At 43.0% G+C, this 16,054-nt stretch overlaps 1 protein-coding gene across 1 annotated transcript in view; it reads left to right on the forward strand.

Moving 5' to 3' along the window:
• The first annotated feature begins 10,883 nt into the window (after positions 1-10,883).
• LOC106804799 (GTPase-activating Rap/Ran-GAP domain-like protein 3) overlaps positions 10,884-16,054 on the forward strand; it is a 66,625-nt gene continuing 61,454 nt past the window's right edge. Inside the window, exon 1 of the mRNA XM_014806146.1 lies at positions 10,884-10,993. Coding sequence (XP_014661632.1) covers positions 10,884-10,993 — 110 coding nt within the window. The remainder of the gene's footprint in view (positions 10,994-16,054) is intronic.

Raw genomic sequence — 16,054 nt, forward strand, 5'->3', positions numbered from 1 at the left:
ATGTATGTATGTATGTGTGTGTGCGTGCGTGCGTGCGTGCGTGCGTGCGTGCGTGCGTGCGTGCGTGCGTGCGTGCGTGCGTATGTATGTATGTATGGATGGATGGATGGATGAATTCTTAGCAGCAACGCGCGTTGTCTCACTACCTGTAGCTGTATGTTTTTTATTCCCGCGGCTGGCTATCCTGGTTTACTTTCATTTCCGACACATACAGTGGTTCGAAATATCTAGAAACATAATGTGGGCTTGTTAATAGTTATGAGAAGAATCAGTGTCGTATATGCAACAAATTTTAGGTATAAGATACCGTCTACCGTGTAAGATAATCCGGTTCTTCCTATTTGCTCCGAAATTACACAGATTGGTCTGTAACAAAATAGGTTTATTCCGCTGAAATCTGATAGCAAAAGAAAAATTGTCAAACTGTCATTATTAGTGTTTCTATTCATGTTTTCCGGATAACATGACAACACCGCGCGTCTCCGTTTTATTTATTCTGTGAACTTTAGACCCGTGCTAGGTTAAAAAATTGTCTTTTGTTTGTTTGCGCGATGTTTTTTTACATTTTTCAATTCCCCAAAAAGCTTTCTATTTTAGGTAGGTTTTTACGAATAACTGTTTGTTTGTTGAATGTTTGTTTCACATCAAGATTGCATATAATTAGCTAAAAAAATTTAACGTTGGTGCTCGACTTATAAAACAAGTTTTGATATATCAACTCTTTGACTATCAGGAAGAAATCTTTGAACTTTGCTGATCAATGCTTGAGCTTTTCATATACGCGATAACCGCGCCGGCTATATACGCAAATAGTCATTTTCTTTCCTCGGTATAGAGACAAGAAGTCAGTCAACATATTACCGCTCCTATAGCTTGGACAGCCGAGTCATTAGTTTGTAGGGCAAATCAATTATCTCGTAAATGGTTTAAGAGTTTTAAGCTCCCGCCGAAAGTGATTGCATAGTCTCGTGACCACCGTCCTTGCCGCAGTAGAACCTGACACAACTAACTGATATGAATTTTCTGCAAGTAACGGCAACACGTGTGATAATTAATTGATTATCGCATTGAGCTTATTGTATTCATGAGGAAAATATTGGTAGCTGATGCTCGGGTCTGGAAACAGGAGCCTATCTGCCTACATATTTGTCTTGCACATGATTGCATACTTCTTGGGGGCTACATTAAGATTGGGGGGGATTTAATGTTCTTGTTCAGTTGTAACTAATTACCCGGATATCATATAACTGATTAGAATACATATACATATATATATATCATTATATATAAATATAGAATATTTCAGGGATAACTACAGGTTGGTTGTTGCTCGTTAAAGCAGCGTGCGCTTAGAGGCATGTCTGATTAGAACACCCTCACTATATATATATATATATATATTAGAACACCCTCATTAACCGTTGTCAACGACTCTGTCATTATGCGGTGCGAGCCGTATTTATGCGGGTGGGGAGGCGTCGGTTATGCTTCTACATTATGGTAAAAGTACAGATTCAAATTACCCGGCGTCAAATTCTTCGAGTTATCCGACGCCATTTGTTCGAGGTTTGGCGGAAAACTGCGTTTACTCATCTCGCTCTTTCTTTAGATTGTGCAGACACAAAAAGATGAGGGTTTCAGACATGCCTGCAATGTAGCGCTAGTTTCAATTCTCCTTATTTAGACTTGCTTCGTCTCTAACATTCTGCCATATCCACGCATCTGATACATTAGGAATTTGCGCAGTTACATTCTCAAGAGACCCCGTTTGTGACGTATATTATATTATTTAATGGGAAATCCGTTCTAGCGCAAGAAGATGGTGGCGCGGGAAACGGTGCTAGAGAAGAAGTGCTATGACGTTTTCATAAACAACCGGATGAAACTCACAATATACTGCACCTTATAGCCACATAATGTATTTCCGGCCTAAAAATATTTCATGTCCGCAGATGAAATGCACGAGAAAAGCACGCGACTTTTAAACGTGCGGCTTTTAAAAACCTCGCAAATTTTCAGCATCATATTGAACGCTGCCTTGATAAGTTCCTCCACTTGATTAGTATAGCAATTAATACCCGGACACACACGTGCGCATAAATACACACAAACACACACACACACACACACACGTGCGCATAAATACACACACACACACACACACACACACACATATATATATATATATATATGTGGTGTGTGTGTGGGGGGGTGCGTGTGTGTATGTGTTGTGTAGTGTGTGTGTGTGTGTGTGTGTGTGTGTGTGTGTTTTGTGATGTGTGTGTGTGTGTGTGTGTGTGTGTGTGTGTGTACGTGTGCGCAGTGTGTGTGTTGTGTGTGTGTGGCTGTGTGCTGTGGTGTGTGTGTGTGTGGCGCGCCAGTCTATGTGTGAAGGTGTGTGTTGCAATGTGTGTGTTGTGTGTGTGTGTGTTGTGTGTGTGTGGTGTGTGTGTGTGTTCGTGTGTCGTGTGTGTGTGTGTGGTGTGTAGATGACGTGTGCGAAGTGTGTGTGTGGTGTTGTGTGTGTGTGTGTGTGTGTGTGTGGCGGCGCATGTGCCGTAGTGTGTGTGCATAGTGTTGGTGATGTGGTGATGTGTGTGTGTGTGTTGTGTGTGTGTGTGTGTGTGTGGTTGTGTGCTCAATGTTATGACCTGTATGGATACCAATTCTGCGCTAGACGATGATGATTAATAGCTGACCGACGTAGTGGATGTTTTCAATGTGTGAGCTAACTGGGGTTGTGTAACTTTTAGATCTTTAGTACAATTAAAATCCGATTCATACCTTCCCGCCTAAATGCTGGATAAATCGATATTATATACACATGCTTCTGGCGGTATCAAAAGTACGATAAGGTCCGCGCGGGCTGTTATATATGTAAAAATAATCGTTAGTAATAGCCAGCCGAGAAATAATACATATGGTATATTATGTTAATATGCAAATACATTCATTATCAACACAAAATCTGTCATTAGGCCTAATGAAGTTTTTCCAAGCATCAATGAGATATCAATGAGTAACAAACGCTGTTCTGGTAATATCTCGCTATAAATATTAAATGTTTGGGTACCGTACAAACAAATACCCTCGACACGCTTTTCAAACCAAGCTCCATAAATGAACGCGTTTCCCAAAGATTTTCTTCCGCAAGGAATCCGGCCCACCATGCCCATGCGTCACACTTTGTGAAGCAACAAATGCAAGCAATAGTTAGTCAATGTGGTCGCGTGTAAATTTTTAACGATGAAATGTAGGGCGTGTATCTAGGCAAACGAAATAGACATAATATGGAAAGCCATTACGCAAAACACTACGGCTATTTTAATCGCGCCTTAAAATGTATTTATCGCGATGAATTCCAGCCAATCAGAATACAGTGGTTTTATAATTGCGCTGTAAATCGATTTAAGCGGCGATATAAAACCACTGTTCATGATTGCTAGAAATCATCGCGCTTTAAAAACATTTTAAGCGCGATTAAAATAGGTAGGTGTGTGCGGTAAGGAAGGCTTAGGTTCGGAAAAGAGGCACGTCTGCTCGCATTGCCATCCACGATAATAGGATTCCATCACAGCATATATATATCAATGCGCTGGCGAACAGTAGTTATGTTAGATTACGTTTAATATAGGTGGGGCATGATGATATGTATGTATGTATGTATGTATGTATGTATGTAATGTAATAGTATGTATGTATGTGATGTTATAGTATGATATGTATGTAATGTATGTCATGTATGTATGTTTAATGTATGTATTATAGTAATGTATGTAAGTTATGTATGTAATGTATGTATGTATGTATGTTTATGTTATGTATGTATGTATGTATGTATGGTATGTATTTATGTATGTATGTATGTGATGTATGTATGTATGGTATGTATGTATGTATGTATTATGATATGTATGTATGTATGTATGTATGTATGAGTATGTATGTATGTATGTAATATTATTATTGTATGTATGTAATGTAATGTATGTATGTATGTTATGTATGTATGTATGGTTGTATGTAATGTAATGTATGTATGTATGTATGATATGTATGTATCGTATGGTATGTATGGTATGTATGTCATGTATAGTATGTAATGTATGTTAGGATGTATGTATGTATTATGTATGTAATGTATGTATGTAATGTATGATGTATGTATTATGTATGTAGTATGTATGTATGTATGTAGTTATGTATGTAATGTATGTATGTATGTATGTAATGTAATGTATGTATGTTGTATGTATGTAATGTATGTATTGTATTATGTATGTATGTATGTATGTATGTATGTATGTATGTATGTATGTATGTATGTATGTATGTAATGTATGTATGTATGTATGTAGTATGTTATGTATGTATCGTATTTATGATGATGTATGTATGTATGTAGTATTATGTAGTATGATATGTATGTATGTAATGTATGTATGTATGTATGTATTATGTATGTATGTATGTATGTATGTAATGTATGCTATGTATGTATGTATATGTATGTATGTATTGTAGCTATGTATGTATGTAGTAATGTATGTAGTATTATGTATGTATGTATGTATGGTAATGGTAATGTATGTAATGTAAGTATGTTATGTATGTATTGTATGTATTATGTATGATGTATGTATTGTATGTATGCTATGTATGTATGTATGTATGTAATGTATGTAATGTATGTAATGTAGTATGTATGTATGTTTCGTGTGTGGTGTGTGTGTCGTGTGTGTGTGTGTGTGTGTGTGTGTGTGTGTGTGTGTGTGTGTGTCGTAGTGGTGTGTGTGTGTGTGCTGTGTGTGTGTGTTGTGTGTTGTGTGTGTATGTATGTATGTATGTATGTATGTATGTATGTAAATGTATGCTATGTGGACTGGATATCATAGTGGATAGATGATGATGGATGAATGAATGGATGGCTATGGATGGATGGATGGAATGGATGGAGTGGATGAATGGATAGGGATGGATGGATGGACTGGATGGATGGATTGATGGATGGATGGATGGATGATGGATGATGGATGGATGGATAATGGATTTAATGGATGGATGGATTGGGTGAGGGTGTATAGATGGGTGGTTGGGTTGGGTGGTTTGGGTGGGTGGTTGGAGGTGTTCGATAGCAATGGATGGATAGATGCATGCAGGCATGGACGGAGGACGGCGGAGACGAAACGATGGATGGAATGGATTGGAATGGATGGATGGAAACGGACGGACGACGGACGGCCTTGATTGATTGATGATGGATGGATGGATGATTGATGGATGAATGGATGGATGGAGCGGACCGGACGGACGAACGGACGAACGGATGCTGGATGGATGATGGATGAATGGACGGACGACGACGGAGGACGGACGACGAACGCAACGGACCGGAGGACGGACGGACGGACGGCGACGACGGACGACGAATGATGGAGTGGATAAATGAATGCATGGAGTGGCAATGGATGGATGGATGGATGGATAGGATGGAAGAATTGATATGGATGGATGATGATTGCATGGATGGAATAGATTGGAATGGATGGTGGATGATGGATGATGGATGGATGGAAGATGGATGGGAATGGATGGATGGATGGATGGATGGATGGATGATAGATGGATGGATGGATGGATGGAATGGATGGATGGATGGATGGATGGATGGATGGATGGATCGGATGGATGGATGGATCTTTTTGATTCGGATGGATGGGTGGTGGTGTATGATGGGGGTTGGTTAGGTGTTTAGGTGGTGGGTGGGTGGGTGTTTTGGATAGATGGATTGCGATGGATGAGATGGATGCGATGGATGGATGTATGAATGATTGGAATGGATGGATGGATGGATAGATGAAGTGGATGGGTGGGTGGACGGATGGATGTAATGGAGCGACGGACGGCCGAAGGATAGAATGGATGAATGCATGGAATGAAATGGATGGATTGGATTGGATGGATGGATAAATGAACTGGATTGGCTGATGGAATGGTATAGATGGATGAATGGTTGGTGGATGGATGGATGTGATGGATGGATGGATTGGATGGTAGAGTGGATGGATGGATGGATGGAATGATGGATGGATGGATGGATGGATGGCATGGATGGATGGATGGATTGATGGATGGATGGATGGATGGATGGATAATGGACTGGATTGGATGGATGGATGATGGATGAAGGATGATGGGTGACCGGGATGATTTATGGATAGATGGCATAGATGGATTCATGGAGGAATGGATGGGTGGTGGTGTATAGATGGGTGGTTGGTTGGTGGTTTGCGGTGGGTGGTTGGAGGGTGTTGGATAGATGAAGTGGATAAGATGCAATTGCATCATGGACGGACGACGGACGGACGGACGAAACAGAATGGACTGGATGGATGGATGGATGGATGGACGGACGACGACGGACGACGGACTGACTGTTGATTGATTGATGGAATGGATGGATGGATTGGATGGATGGATGGATGGATGGATGGATGGATGGAACGGACTGGACGGGACGGACGAGCGAACGATGGATGGATAGATGGATGGATGGATGGATGGACGGACGGTCGGACGGCGAACGACGACGGACAGGACGGGACGGACGGACAGACGGACGACGGACGGACGGACGGACGAATGGATGGATGGATGATATGAATGAATGGATGGATGGATCTGGATGGATGGATGGATGGAAGAAGATGGATGGATGGAGGATGGGGATAGATGGATGGATGGATGGATGGAATGGATGGATGGATGGATGGGGATGGATGGATGGATGGATGGATGATGGATGGATGGATTGCATGGATGGATGGATGATGGATGGATGGATGCATGATGGATGGATGGATGGAGGATGGATGGATGGCATGGAATGAATGGATGGATGGATGGATGATGGATGGATGAGTGATGGACTGATGAATGATGGATGGATGGCATGGATGGATTTATTTGATGGATGGATGGTGGTGGGTGTATGGAATGGGGTTGGGTTAGGTTGGTTCAGGTGTGGGTTGGTGGTGTTTTGGATAGATGGATGGATGGATGGATGGATGGATTGGATGGTGTTTATGAAATGGAATGGATGGATGGATTGGATGGATGGATTGAATGATGGGTGGTGGTGATCGGATGGATGTCATGGCGGACGGACGGAGAAATGGATGGATGATGAATGAATGAATGAATGGATGGATGGATGGGATGGATGGATGAATGAAATGACATGGATGGATAGGATGAATGGATTTAGATGGATAGATGGATTGGATGGATGGATGGATGATGGATGGATGATGGATGGATGGATGGATGGAGGATCGGATGGATAGATGGATCGGATCGGATGGATGGATGGATGGATGGATGTATGATGGATGGATGGATGGATGATGGAAGGATGTGAGGATGATGGTGGAGGATGATGGATGGATGGATGGATGGAATGGAATTGGATGGATTGTGGATGGATGGATGGATTGCTGGATTGGATTATTGATGGACGTGGATTCGGGTGGGGTATGGAAGGGGTTCGTTAGGTGGTTATGGTGGGTGGGTTGGGTGGGTGTTTTGAGTTAGATCGGATGTGAGTATGAATTGCGATGGACTGGATGGATGGATTGGATGGATGAATGGATGGATGGGTGGACGGATGATTGTATGGATGGATGATGGTGGGTGGATGTGATGATAGATGGATGGATTAATTGGATTGGATGGATAGATGGATGGATGGAAGTGGAATGGATGGATGAGGATAGATGGATGGGTTGTGTGGATGAAATGGAAATGGATGGATGGAATGGATGAATGGATGATGATGGATTGGATGGATGGATGGATGGATGGATGGATGGATGGATGGATGGATGGATGGATGATGGATGGAGTGGTGATTTGATTGGATGGATGGATGGATGGATGGATGAATGGATGAATGGATGGAAGGGTGGATGGATAGATGGTTGGGTTGCTTGGTATATCAATGAATAAATAGATAAATCGTAACGCCGGTCTTAAATTTCAACATAACGAAATACGATGCTTATAGCTGACGAAAATTTCTGCTACCGCCGGTAAATTAAAAAAAAGCGTTAGTTATTGGATTACTATCATTCCGACAAGAGATGTTACGCAAAAGGTTTGAAAACTAATTAATATTTATGGGTGATTTATACCTGAGCTATTGTAGAAAGCATTATAATATGTTGCATCGTGTAGTCTTTGAATGCATAGCTATACATTTAGAAATTTCGTTCGTTAATTAAAATTAAATCTCGAGTAAATCGGAAAATTAATACATGTAGACAAATTAGGTCCACTTGTTAGCAAACGTAATTATCACTGATTCCTGTGAGTATGTGATGTTATAGGCTATAAAACAGCAAAAAAACAGTAAACGTCTGCCTGCATTTTTAAAATTCGCGAAAATGTATTATGGAAATGCTGCCAGAAAGCAAGTGTACGCATTTACGTCACGAAATTGGTCCTGACTGGTACCTTATCTCGACATGTATACAAAGATAATAGTGTAGAACCAAGGACCGGCAAATGGTATCCCGTAAGATCGGGAATCACGTGCCAGCGATGTTAACATATTTAAACAAACCTACTTTCAGATGTGACTAGGTGCACATATTTGTGAAAATAAAAATGCGTAAGTGTTCTAAGACATGTTAGCCTTATTTTATTTAGTCGTGTTACGCAAGAAATACCGAAAGGTTTCAGAACGGTAAAGAAAATAGGCGAATCGTTAGAAAAACGTGAAATTCTTGCGTTTTAACTACAACGGTTATGAAATATCAATCAATGGGAGAGTACGTCACAAGGTTATGTTAATCCATTATTTCGAAGAGATCGTGCTTTGCCCTAATGGCCCTGTCACACATTGACGATTTAGCCAGCGTATGCCGGACGTATCAAAATTTCTCTAAAACGCTGGCATACGCTGAACTATCGATGTTTTTTTCAATTTTGGGCGTATACATAGCGTATTCATAACGAGTTTTGGACGTATACTTAACGTATTAGTAACGTATATAGAACGTTTCGATAATTTATAGATAACTTATACCAACGAATGCTTAGCGTGTTGCCGGCGTTCACAACTTATGCCCAACGATAGTCTAACTTATGCATAGCGCGCGGCAGCGTATCGCCGACGATCACGTGTCGTAGCCTATAAAAAGGCTCCCGCTCGACGATTCAAATCATAACCGCACTAGAACAAGACATCGCAGTATAAACATCACCTTCGCAGTATCAACATTCAATACCATTTTTATATACCAATTCCCTTAAACGCTGCAATACGCCGATTATACGTTAGCCTGTTAAGTTAGAAACACTTTCCAGTAAGTTCTGATGTCGTCCGGGAACACGTCACAATACGTAATATGCGTTTGGAGACAAGTTACATCATAGGCTTCAAAGCACTTACTCATAAGTAGAAATAAGTTCGGGTACGCTAAGACATTATCTCGACAGCTATTTCGACTTATGAGTAACCTACAATTGTACTGGTTGAACGTGTTCAACGATCGCATAACTTAACGCTACAACTTATGGCCCGCGTATGCGGGACGTATGGGCATACGCTGGCATACGTCGGAAAATGTTGAGCATGCTCAAAATTTTTCGACGACCTCGCCGTACTACGACGTATATACCAGCGTGCTTCAGCGTGCTTCAGCGTGCTTCAGCGTGCTCTTAACTTATACAAAGCTTACTCATAACTTATTCGACGTACGCCAGCGTATTCACCAAATTTTTGATACGTCCGGCATACGCTGGCTAAATCGTCAATGTGTGACAGGGCCATTAGTTCGGCTGCGAAACCCGCACATCCCTGTAAGCATACATGACATTAACATAAACACGCACTGACGCGCACGCGATAATGCTCGTATTTATATTAACAGGTGTATTTATGATATAATGCCTGCAAACGGCGACTTGCATTGAAAATGACAAACTGACATTACCGCTCGAGGGTTTGCTGGCCGCATTAGGTATAACGCTCATCACGCCTGCTCGTAACGGCTCAGCATCTAGCAGAAACACACGCGCGCGCATCGTTTTCATTTGCCGTATCTGTATAGCGATTGCGCGTGCTTTTCGACGTAGGAAACCGGGAGCCCTCTTTAATATCTCGCATCTCCACGGTATAAAGCGAATACGCCGCTGCTCTAACCGCCATGCCAAGCCCTGCGGTAATGTGATACGAAGCCGGGAGTTTGTACACTACACACCCACTCCTCCTCCTCCTTGTCGTCGTCGTCGTCGTCGTCGGCGGCGGCGGCGGCGGAGGCATGCGCAGCGTACGTGCGCGAGCGGCGACATGAGAGAGCGCTCGCCGGCAGCGCGCGGTAAGACAATATAATAATCGCGCGCGCGCACGAGAGAGAGACAGATAGAGAGAGAGAGAGAGAGAGAGAGAGAGAGAGAGAGAGAGAGAGAGAGAGAGAGAGAGAGAGAGGGAGAGAGAGAGAGAGAGAGAGAGAGAATGACCGAGCTTGTTGCGTCGCACGCGCACACGTGTCGCGCCGACGTCGCCCGGCGCACCTGATGACGACGACGACGCGCCGAGTGCGCACAGATAGCGTCGGCACCGCGGCGAACGTGCATGTTCCGACGACTAGAGCTACATAGTCTAGTATAACGGCAGCCTGCACCGGCCGTCTTCTCAGCTCGGCGAAATTACGCAGGAGAAAGCCACGCTCGCGCTGTCAGCCGTCGTCGTCATCGTGGTGGTCGTCGTCGTCGTAGGAGGAAGAGAGTCAAAAAACATTTATCGTACGAATAAATATATGTGTAGTTCATATTCGCACATATATATTAATTTTATCCGTCGATATCTGCACACGGACATGACGTCGGCTCGGGATCGGTCGCAGTCGGTTTCTGTACGGCGAGTCACTCCGCGTATTATCATCAACAGCGTCATAGCCGAGGAAGGGTACAGACAGCGGGCATTAAGGTGCGTATGTTTACAGTGTTAGGACCAGCTTCGCGCAGAAGCGAGCATGCTTCGATCTAAGATAGAAGGTGGCCGCATGACATTCTATACGAGTGAGCACCCCGCGTTAGAGAATTTTTTCAGATGCGCTTCGCATTCGCTACGTTTTTAATATTAGTTTCTTTCGTATTTTCTAATGCGCGTCTCTTCATTTTTAAAATCGTTTTTTAATGATTGCTGTGCGCTTGGCGAATGGTGCGTCAAACTGGTGTTGTGGGTTTTAGGCTGGGTGGCGAAATCCGTTGTAGCATAAAACATAGGAGTATGTTCGAAAATGAGACGCTCAGAGAAACCACGCGAGGGAGACTCGCATGGTATGGTTTAGGTTTAAAGAATCTTTCTCACAAATGTCCAAGTTCCCGTCTCTAAAGCAAATTTGCGAATCTTTTTATTGCAATCCACACTTTGCTAATTGCTAAATCGCTTCTTCATCTATTGAGTATGCATTAAGCATATATACGTGCACGCGTACACGTACAAGCACACGCACACGCACGTAAACGCGCGCACATATACGCACGCACGCACTCACACGCACGCACGCTCTCACCTACACGCAGGCACGAACACAAGCACTCACACACACACACACACACACACACACACACACACACACACACACACACACACACACACACACACACGTGCGCACGCGGGCCGCGGAAATGAGTCCGTGATTATCTTACAGCGTGAAGCATCGCGCGCGAAAAATATCTAGGTGAAGCAATTATCAGCGGTGTATCGAATCGTGGCGCAGCAGCGTAGGTTACGGCGCAATCATTCATGCCGGTGACGTCAGCTCGTCAGCGCTAGCGTTAGGTGCTATTCGGTCATGCACGGGCTTCCATAGGCGAGTTCCTGCCTTTGCTGCTTACCATGCCTAGACTGCGCAGCGCTCCGCTGTGCCCAGAATCCGAGGCGTAGCGTCTGAGGTCAGGTATCCAGTCAATCAGGCCAATTAGCTGGCCGTAGAGCAGGAAGTTTAAATCGCATGTAGGTTCGTATAGGGTGGTTGGGTAACAATACACTCAATATAGAGCTATGCTGTCAGAGTCGCAGGATGAATAGCGAGTGCCACACGCATCATGGTTATATATATAAGTGTGTGTGTGTGTGTGTGTGTGTGTGTGTGTGTGTGTGTGTGTGTGTGTGTGTGTGTGTGTGTGTGTGTGTGTGTGTTGTGTGCTCATGTTATGACCTGTATGGATAACAATTCTGCGCTAGACTGAGATGATTAATAGCTGACGACTGTGGATGTTTTCAATGGTGTGAGCTAACTGGGGTTGTGTACTTTTAGACTTTTAGTACAATTAAATGCCGATTCATACCTTCCCGCCTAATCTGGAAAAATCGATATTATATTACACATGCTTCGGCGGGTATCAAAAAGTACAAGGTCCGCGCGGCTTGTTATAATGTAAAAATAATCGTTAGTATAGCCGCCGAGAAATGATACATATGTAATATGTTAATATGCAATATCATTCATTATCAAACCACAAAAATCTGTCATTAGGCCCTATGATGTTTTTCCAGCATCATGATATCATGAGTAAAACTGCTGTTCTGGTAATATCTCGCATAAATATTAAATCTTTTGGGTACCTACAACAAATACCCGACACCTTTTCAAAACAAGCTCATAAATGAACCGTTTCCCAAAGATTTTTCCGCAAAGGATCGCCCACATGCCATGCGTCCACACTTTGTGAAGCACAATGCAAGCAATGTTAGTCATGTGTCGGTGTAAATTTCACGGGATGAATGTAGGCGGTGTATCTAGCAACGAAATAGACATAATATGGAAAGCCATTACCGCCAAAACCTACCTATTTTAATCGCGCTTAAAATGTATTTTATGCGCGATTGAATTCCAGCCAATCAGAACAGTGGTTTTTAATTGCGCTTAAAATCGATTTTAAGCGCGATTAAAAACCACTGTTCTGATTGGCTAGAATTCAATCGCGCTTTAAAAACATTTTAAGCGCGATTAAAATAGGTAGGTTTTGGCGGTAGGAAGGTTAGGTTTCGGAAAAGGGCACGTCTGGCTCGCTTGCCATCCACGATAATAGGATTCCTCACAGCATATATATGTCAATGCTGGCTGCGACAGTAGTTATGTTAGATGTACGTTTATATAGGTGGGCAGATGTATGTATGTATGTATGTATGTATGTATGTATGTATGTATGTATGTATGTATGTATGTATGTATGTATGTATGTATGTATGTATGTATGTATAGTGTGTGTGTGTGTGTGTGTGTGTGTGTGTGTGTGTGTGTGTGTGTGCATACAGGTGCATCCGTGCGTACGTGAGTGAGTGCGTGAGTGCGTATATGTGAGTGCGTACGCGTGAGTGTGGGGACGTGCGTGCGTGCTTGCGTGTGTGCGTGTGTGCGCGGGTACGTGCGTGCGTGCTTGCGCGAGTGAACGGTGCCAATGAGACAGCAAGATAGAACAATTATTATATTCGAGATATATATAGTCGTCACACATTTGGCGATTTCTGCGGCTACTGGGAATGGAATAAGCGAAGTTCTTATTCGCCTTTAGACATACGCGTAACTATTATCTCCCCGAAGAATACCGCCGTTGGCGGGATATCGTTCTAGTCATCTAGTGCATTTTCTTTCGCTCGAGCGTTTTCGCAATAACACAGCAGTGATCAGCGGGGTCTCTGTAATTGTCTGAAATGAGCTAGATACATCAATGTCGCTTAACTGGTCACGAGCGGGCAAGTAGTTGAATGCAGCGTGATTAACAGCGTGTCTCACGTGGCGTGACATGATTGGAAGGACGCAAGAAGGTCCGTATGCTTCCGAATGGGCGAAAGGTGCGAATGATGCAGTCGCGCGTTTTCTTTCCCGAGAGACGGTTTGGCTCGCGCGTGTAAGATGTGTCGCGCTACTCATTTACGCTCTTAGTATCTCAGTCGCACTTGCTTACCTTGTCTGCCTGCATGCGATCTGTACCATTCCCACCATCATATTATGGTAATTCGTAAAAGACGAAGATGCATTTTCAGACATTCGGCCTTGGTCTCATATGAATATTGTTCTATAAAGTGGTTTATCACCCGCGTCGCTGTCTCGGTGACAAATATCCTACTGGTACGATATATAGGAATAAAACCATAATAATGTCCCGCGATGTGTCATCCGCAGGGACTCGACATACATTGCATTGCCGACAGTCACAGATTGTCTAATCTATGACAACGTAATGGCGAAAATGTTCGAGAAAATATACTACCTAGATGAGATGTCATTCATGCTGCTGTATGCGCATTTGCGAGTCTACGCGGGTGTTGCTGATGTGACATGAATTATTGCATAGTACTTTGCATTACTTAAGCGGTTCATGATTAGTAGGAGAGTCTCTTTCCTCATTCTCTCCCTCTCCCTCTCGTACACACACACTCGCTCCCCTCACCAGCGCACTCTCTCTCCCTCTTCCTCACACACACACACACACAATAGAATTATACCATCATAATTTCATATATAATCATATTTAAATCGCTGAAAACCCAAGATAACTCCTTATAAAAACTTTAATCCGATTTCAAGTCCTATTGCAGTGACGTTCAAACTACGTGCAGCTTCAATTTTGCATTAACTCCGCGACGTGGCTGTCTCGCAAGTTGTCCTCACAACGTTTCAAGGCCGGGATATTTAATATAACGCGTGTTTATATATAAATCTCAACAATCTCAAGCTCTCCTCTTTTATCTCTCTCTCTGTCTCTCTCTCTCTCTCTCTCTCTCTCTCTCTCTCTCTCTCTCTCTTTCTCTCCCTCTCCCTTGCTCTTTCCTTCTCTACCCTATCTCACATCTACATTTGCGGTTTCGTGTATGCATTTATACGAGTAGATATAGGCTCGTTACGATCTACAACACTTCGCGCTGCTCTGCATGTATATGAATGTAACGCTTAGTTATTACTTGACTTATCTTCTCGTGATCGCATATGGCTCCGCGTATAAGATCGCTACTAAATGCTTGCGTATAGGCATATACAAATAACGGAAGCCTGAGGTACGTATATAAACATACAAACGGCTTTAATAAAACATATAGTATACTATCGTAGCATCAACCAGTAAAGAAAGGTACGCGACATAACATACACTTACATATCTAACGGTGACATTGGTAGCTATCAGAGCAACAGTAAATGAACAGACACGTATATCTGGTGCAAAAGGGTAGTCTTTGTAATTTCATAAAATGCGCGTTAAGTACCCCTGCCGGGTTTATTGTCTTCATGGACTGTCGCCATTGGTCGCGCCAGCCCCATTGACCGCTGGTCACGCGTGTCAGATGACGCGCGCTCCCAGTTGCTGGTGAGGGTTGGTGGTCACGCCCCTTGACCCCAGGACCAATTACGTCTCTGGCCTATGTTTCTGCACGTACGAGTCTTAAGACAAAGGTCTTTGTTTTTATCATTCTGATTCATCCTTATTATTAATATTTCCGTATTACATGAAGACAATGATAAATTACTATTACGAGTCCACTCAACAAAGTCGCCGGAAGTGACAAACCTTTTGCTAACTTATGATTCCATGGTAACCAGCAAAAATGAATACGTTATTAATGGGGTCTATCGACGTTGCTTGGCATGGGAATACGATGGTCATGAGCAGCAATATGCAGCCCCTAGATATCTTCGGCTACGCTTTGTGATCGTGGAACACTTACTAAAACAATAAATTTCTCAGTTAAAGAAACCGCGAGCATGCCTCCGTGTGAAAGCTGGCACGCTGCGAGTACGAGAGGGAATAAGGTCGGGAAAGAAGGGCGAGTTGGGATATATATATAAATATATAAATATATATATATATATAAATATATATATATATATATAAATATATAATATATATATATGTGTGCGTGTGTGTGTGCGTGGCGTGCGTCCGCGCGTGCGTGCTGTGTGCGTGTTGTGTGTGTGTGTGCTGTGTGTGTGTGATGTGTGTGGCGTGTGTGTGTGATAGATAGAGAGAGAAGAAAGAGCGAGCG

Source organism: Priapulus caudatus, unplaced genomic scaffold (genome assembly GCF_000485595.1).
Source record: "Priapulus caudatus unplaced genomic scaffold, Priapulus_caudatus-5.0.1 Scaffold88, whole genome shotgun sequence".
Classification (NCBI taxonomy): domain Eukaryota; kingdom Metazoa; phylum Priapulida; class Priapulimorpha; order Priapulimorphida; family Priapulidae; genus Priapulus; species Priapulus caudatus.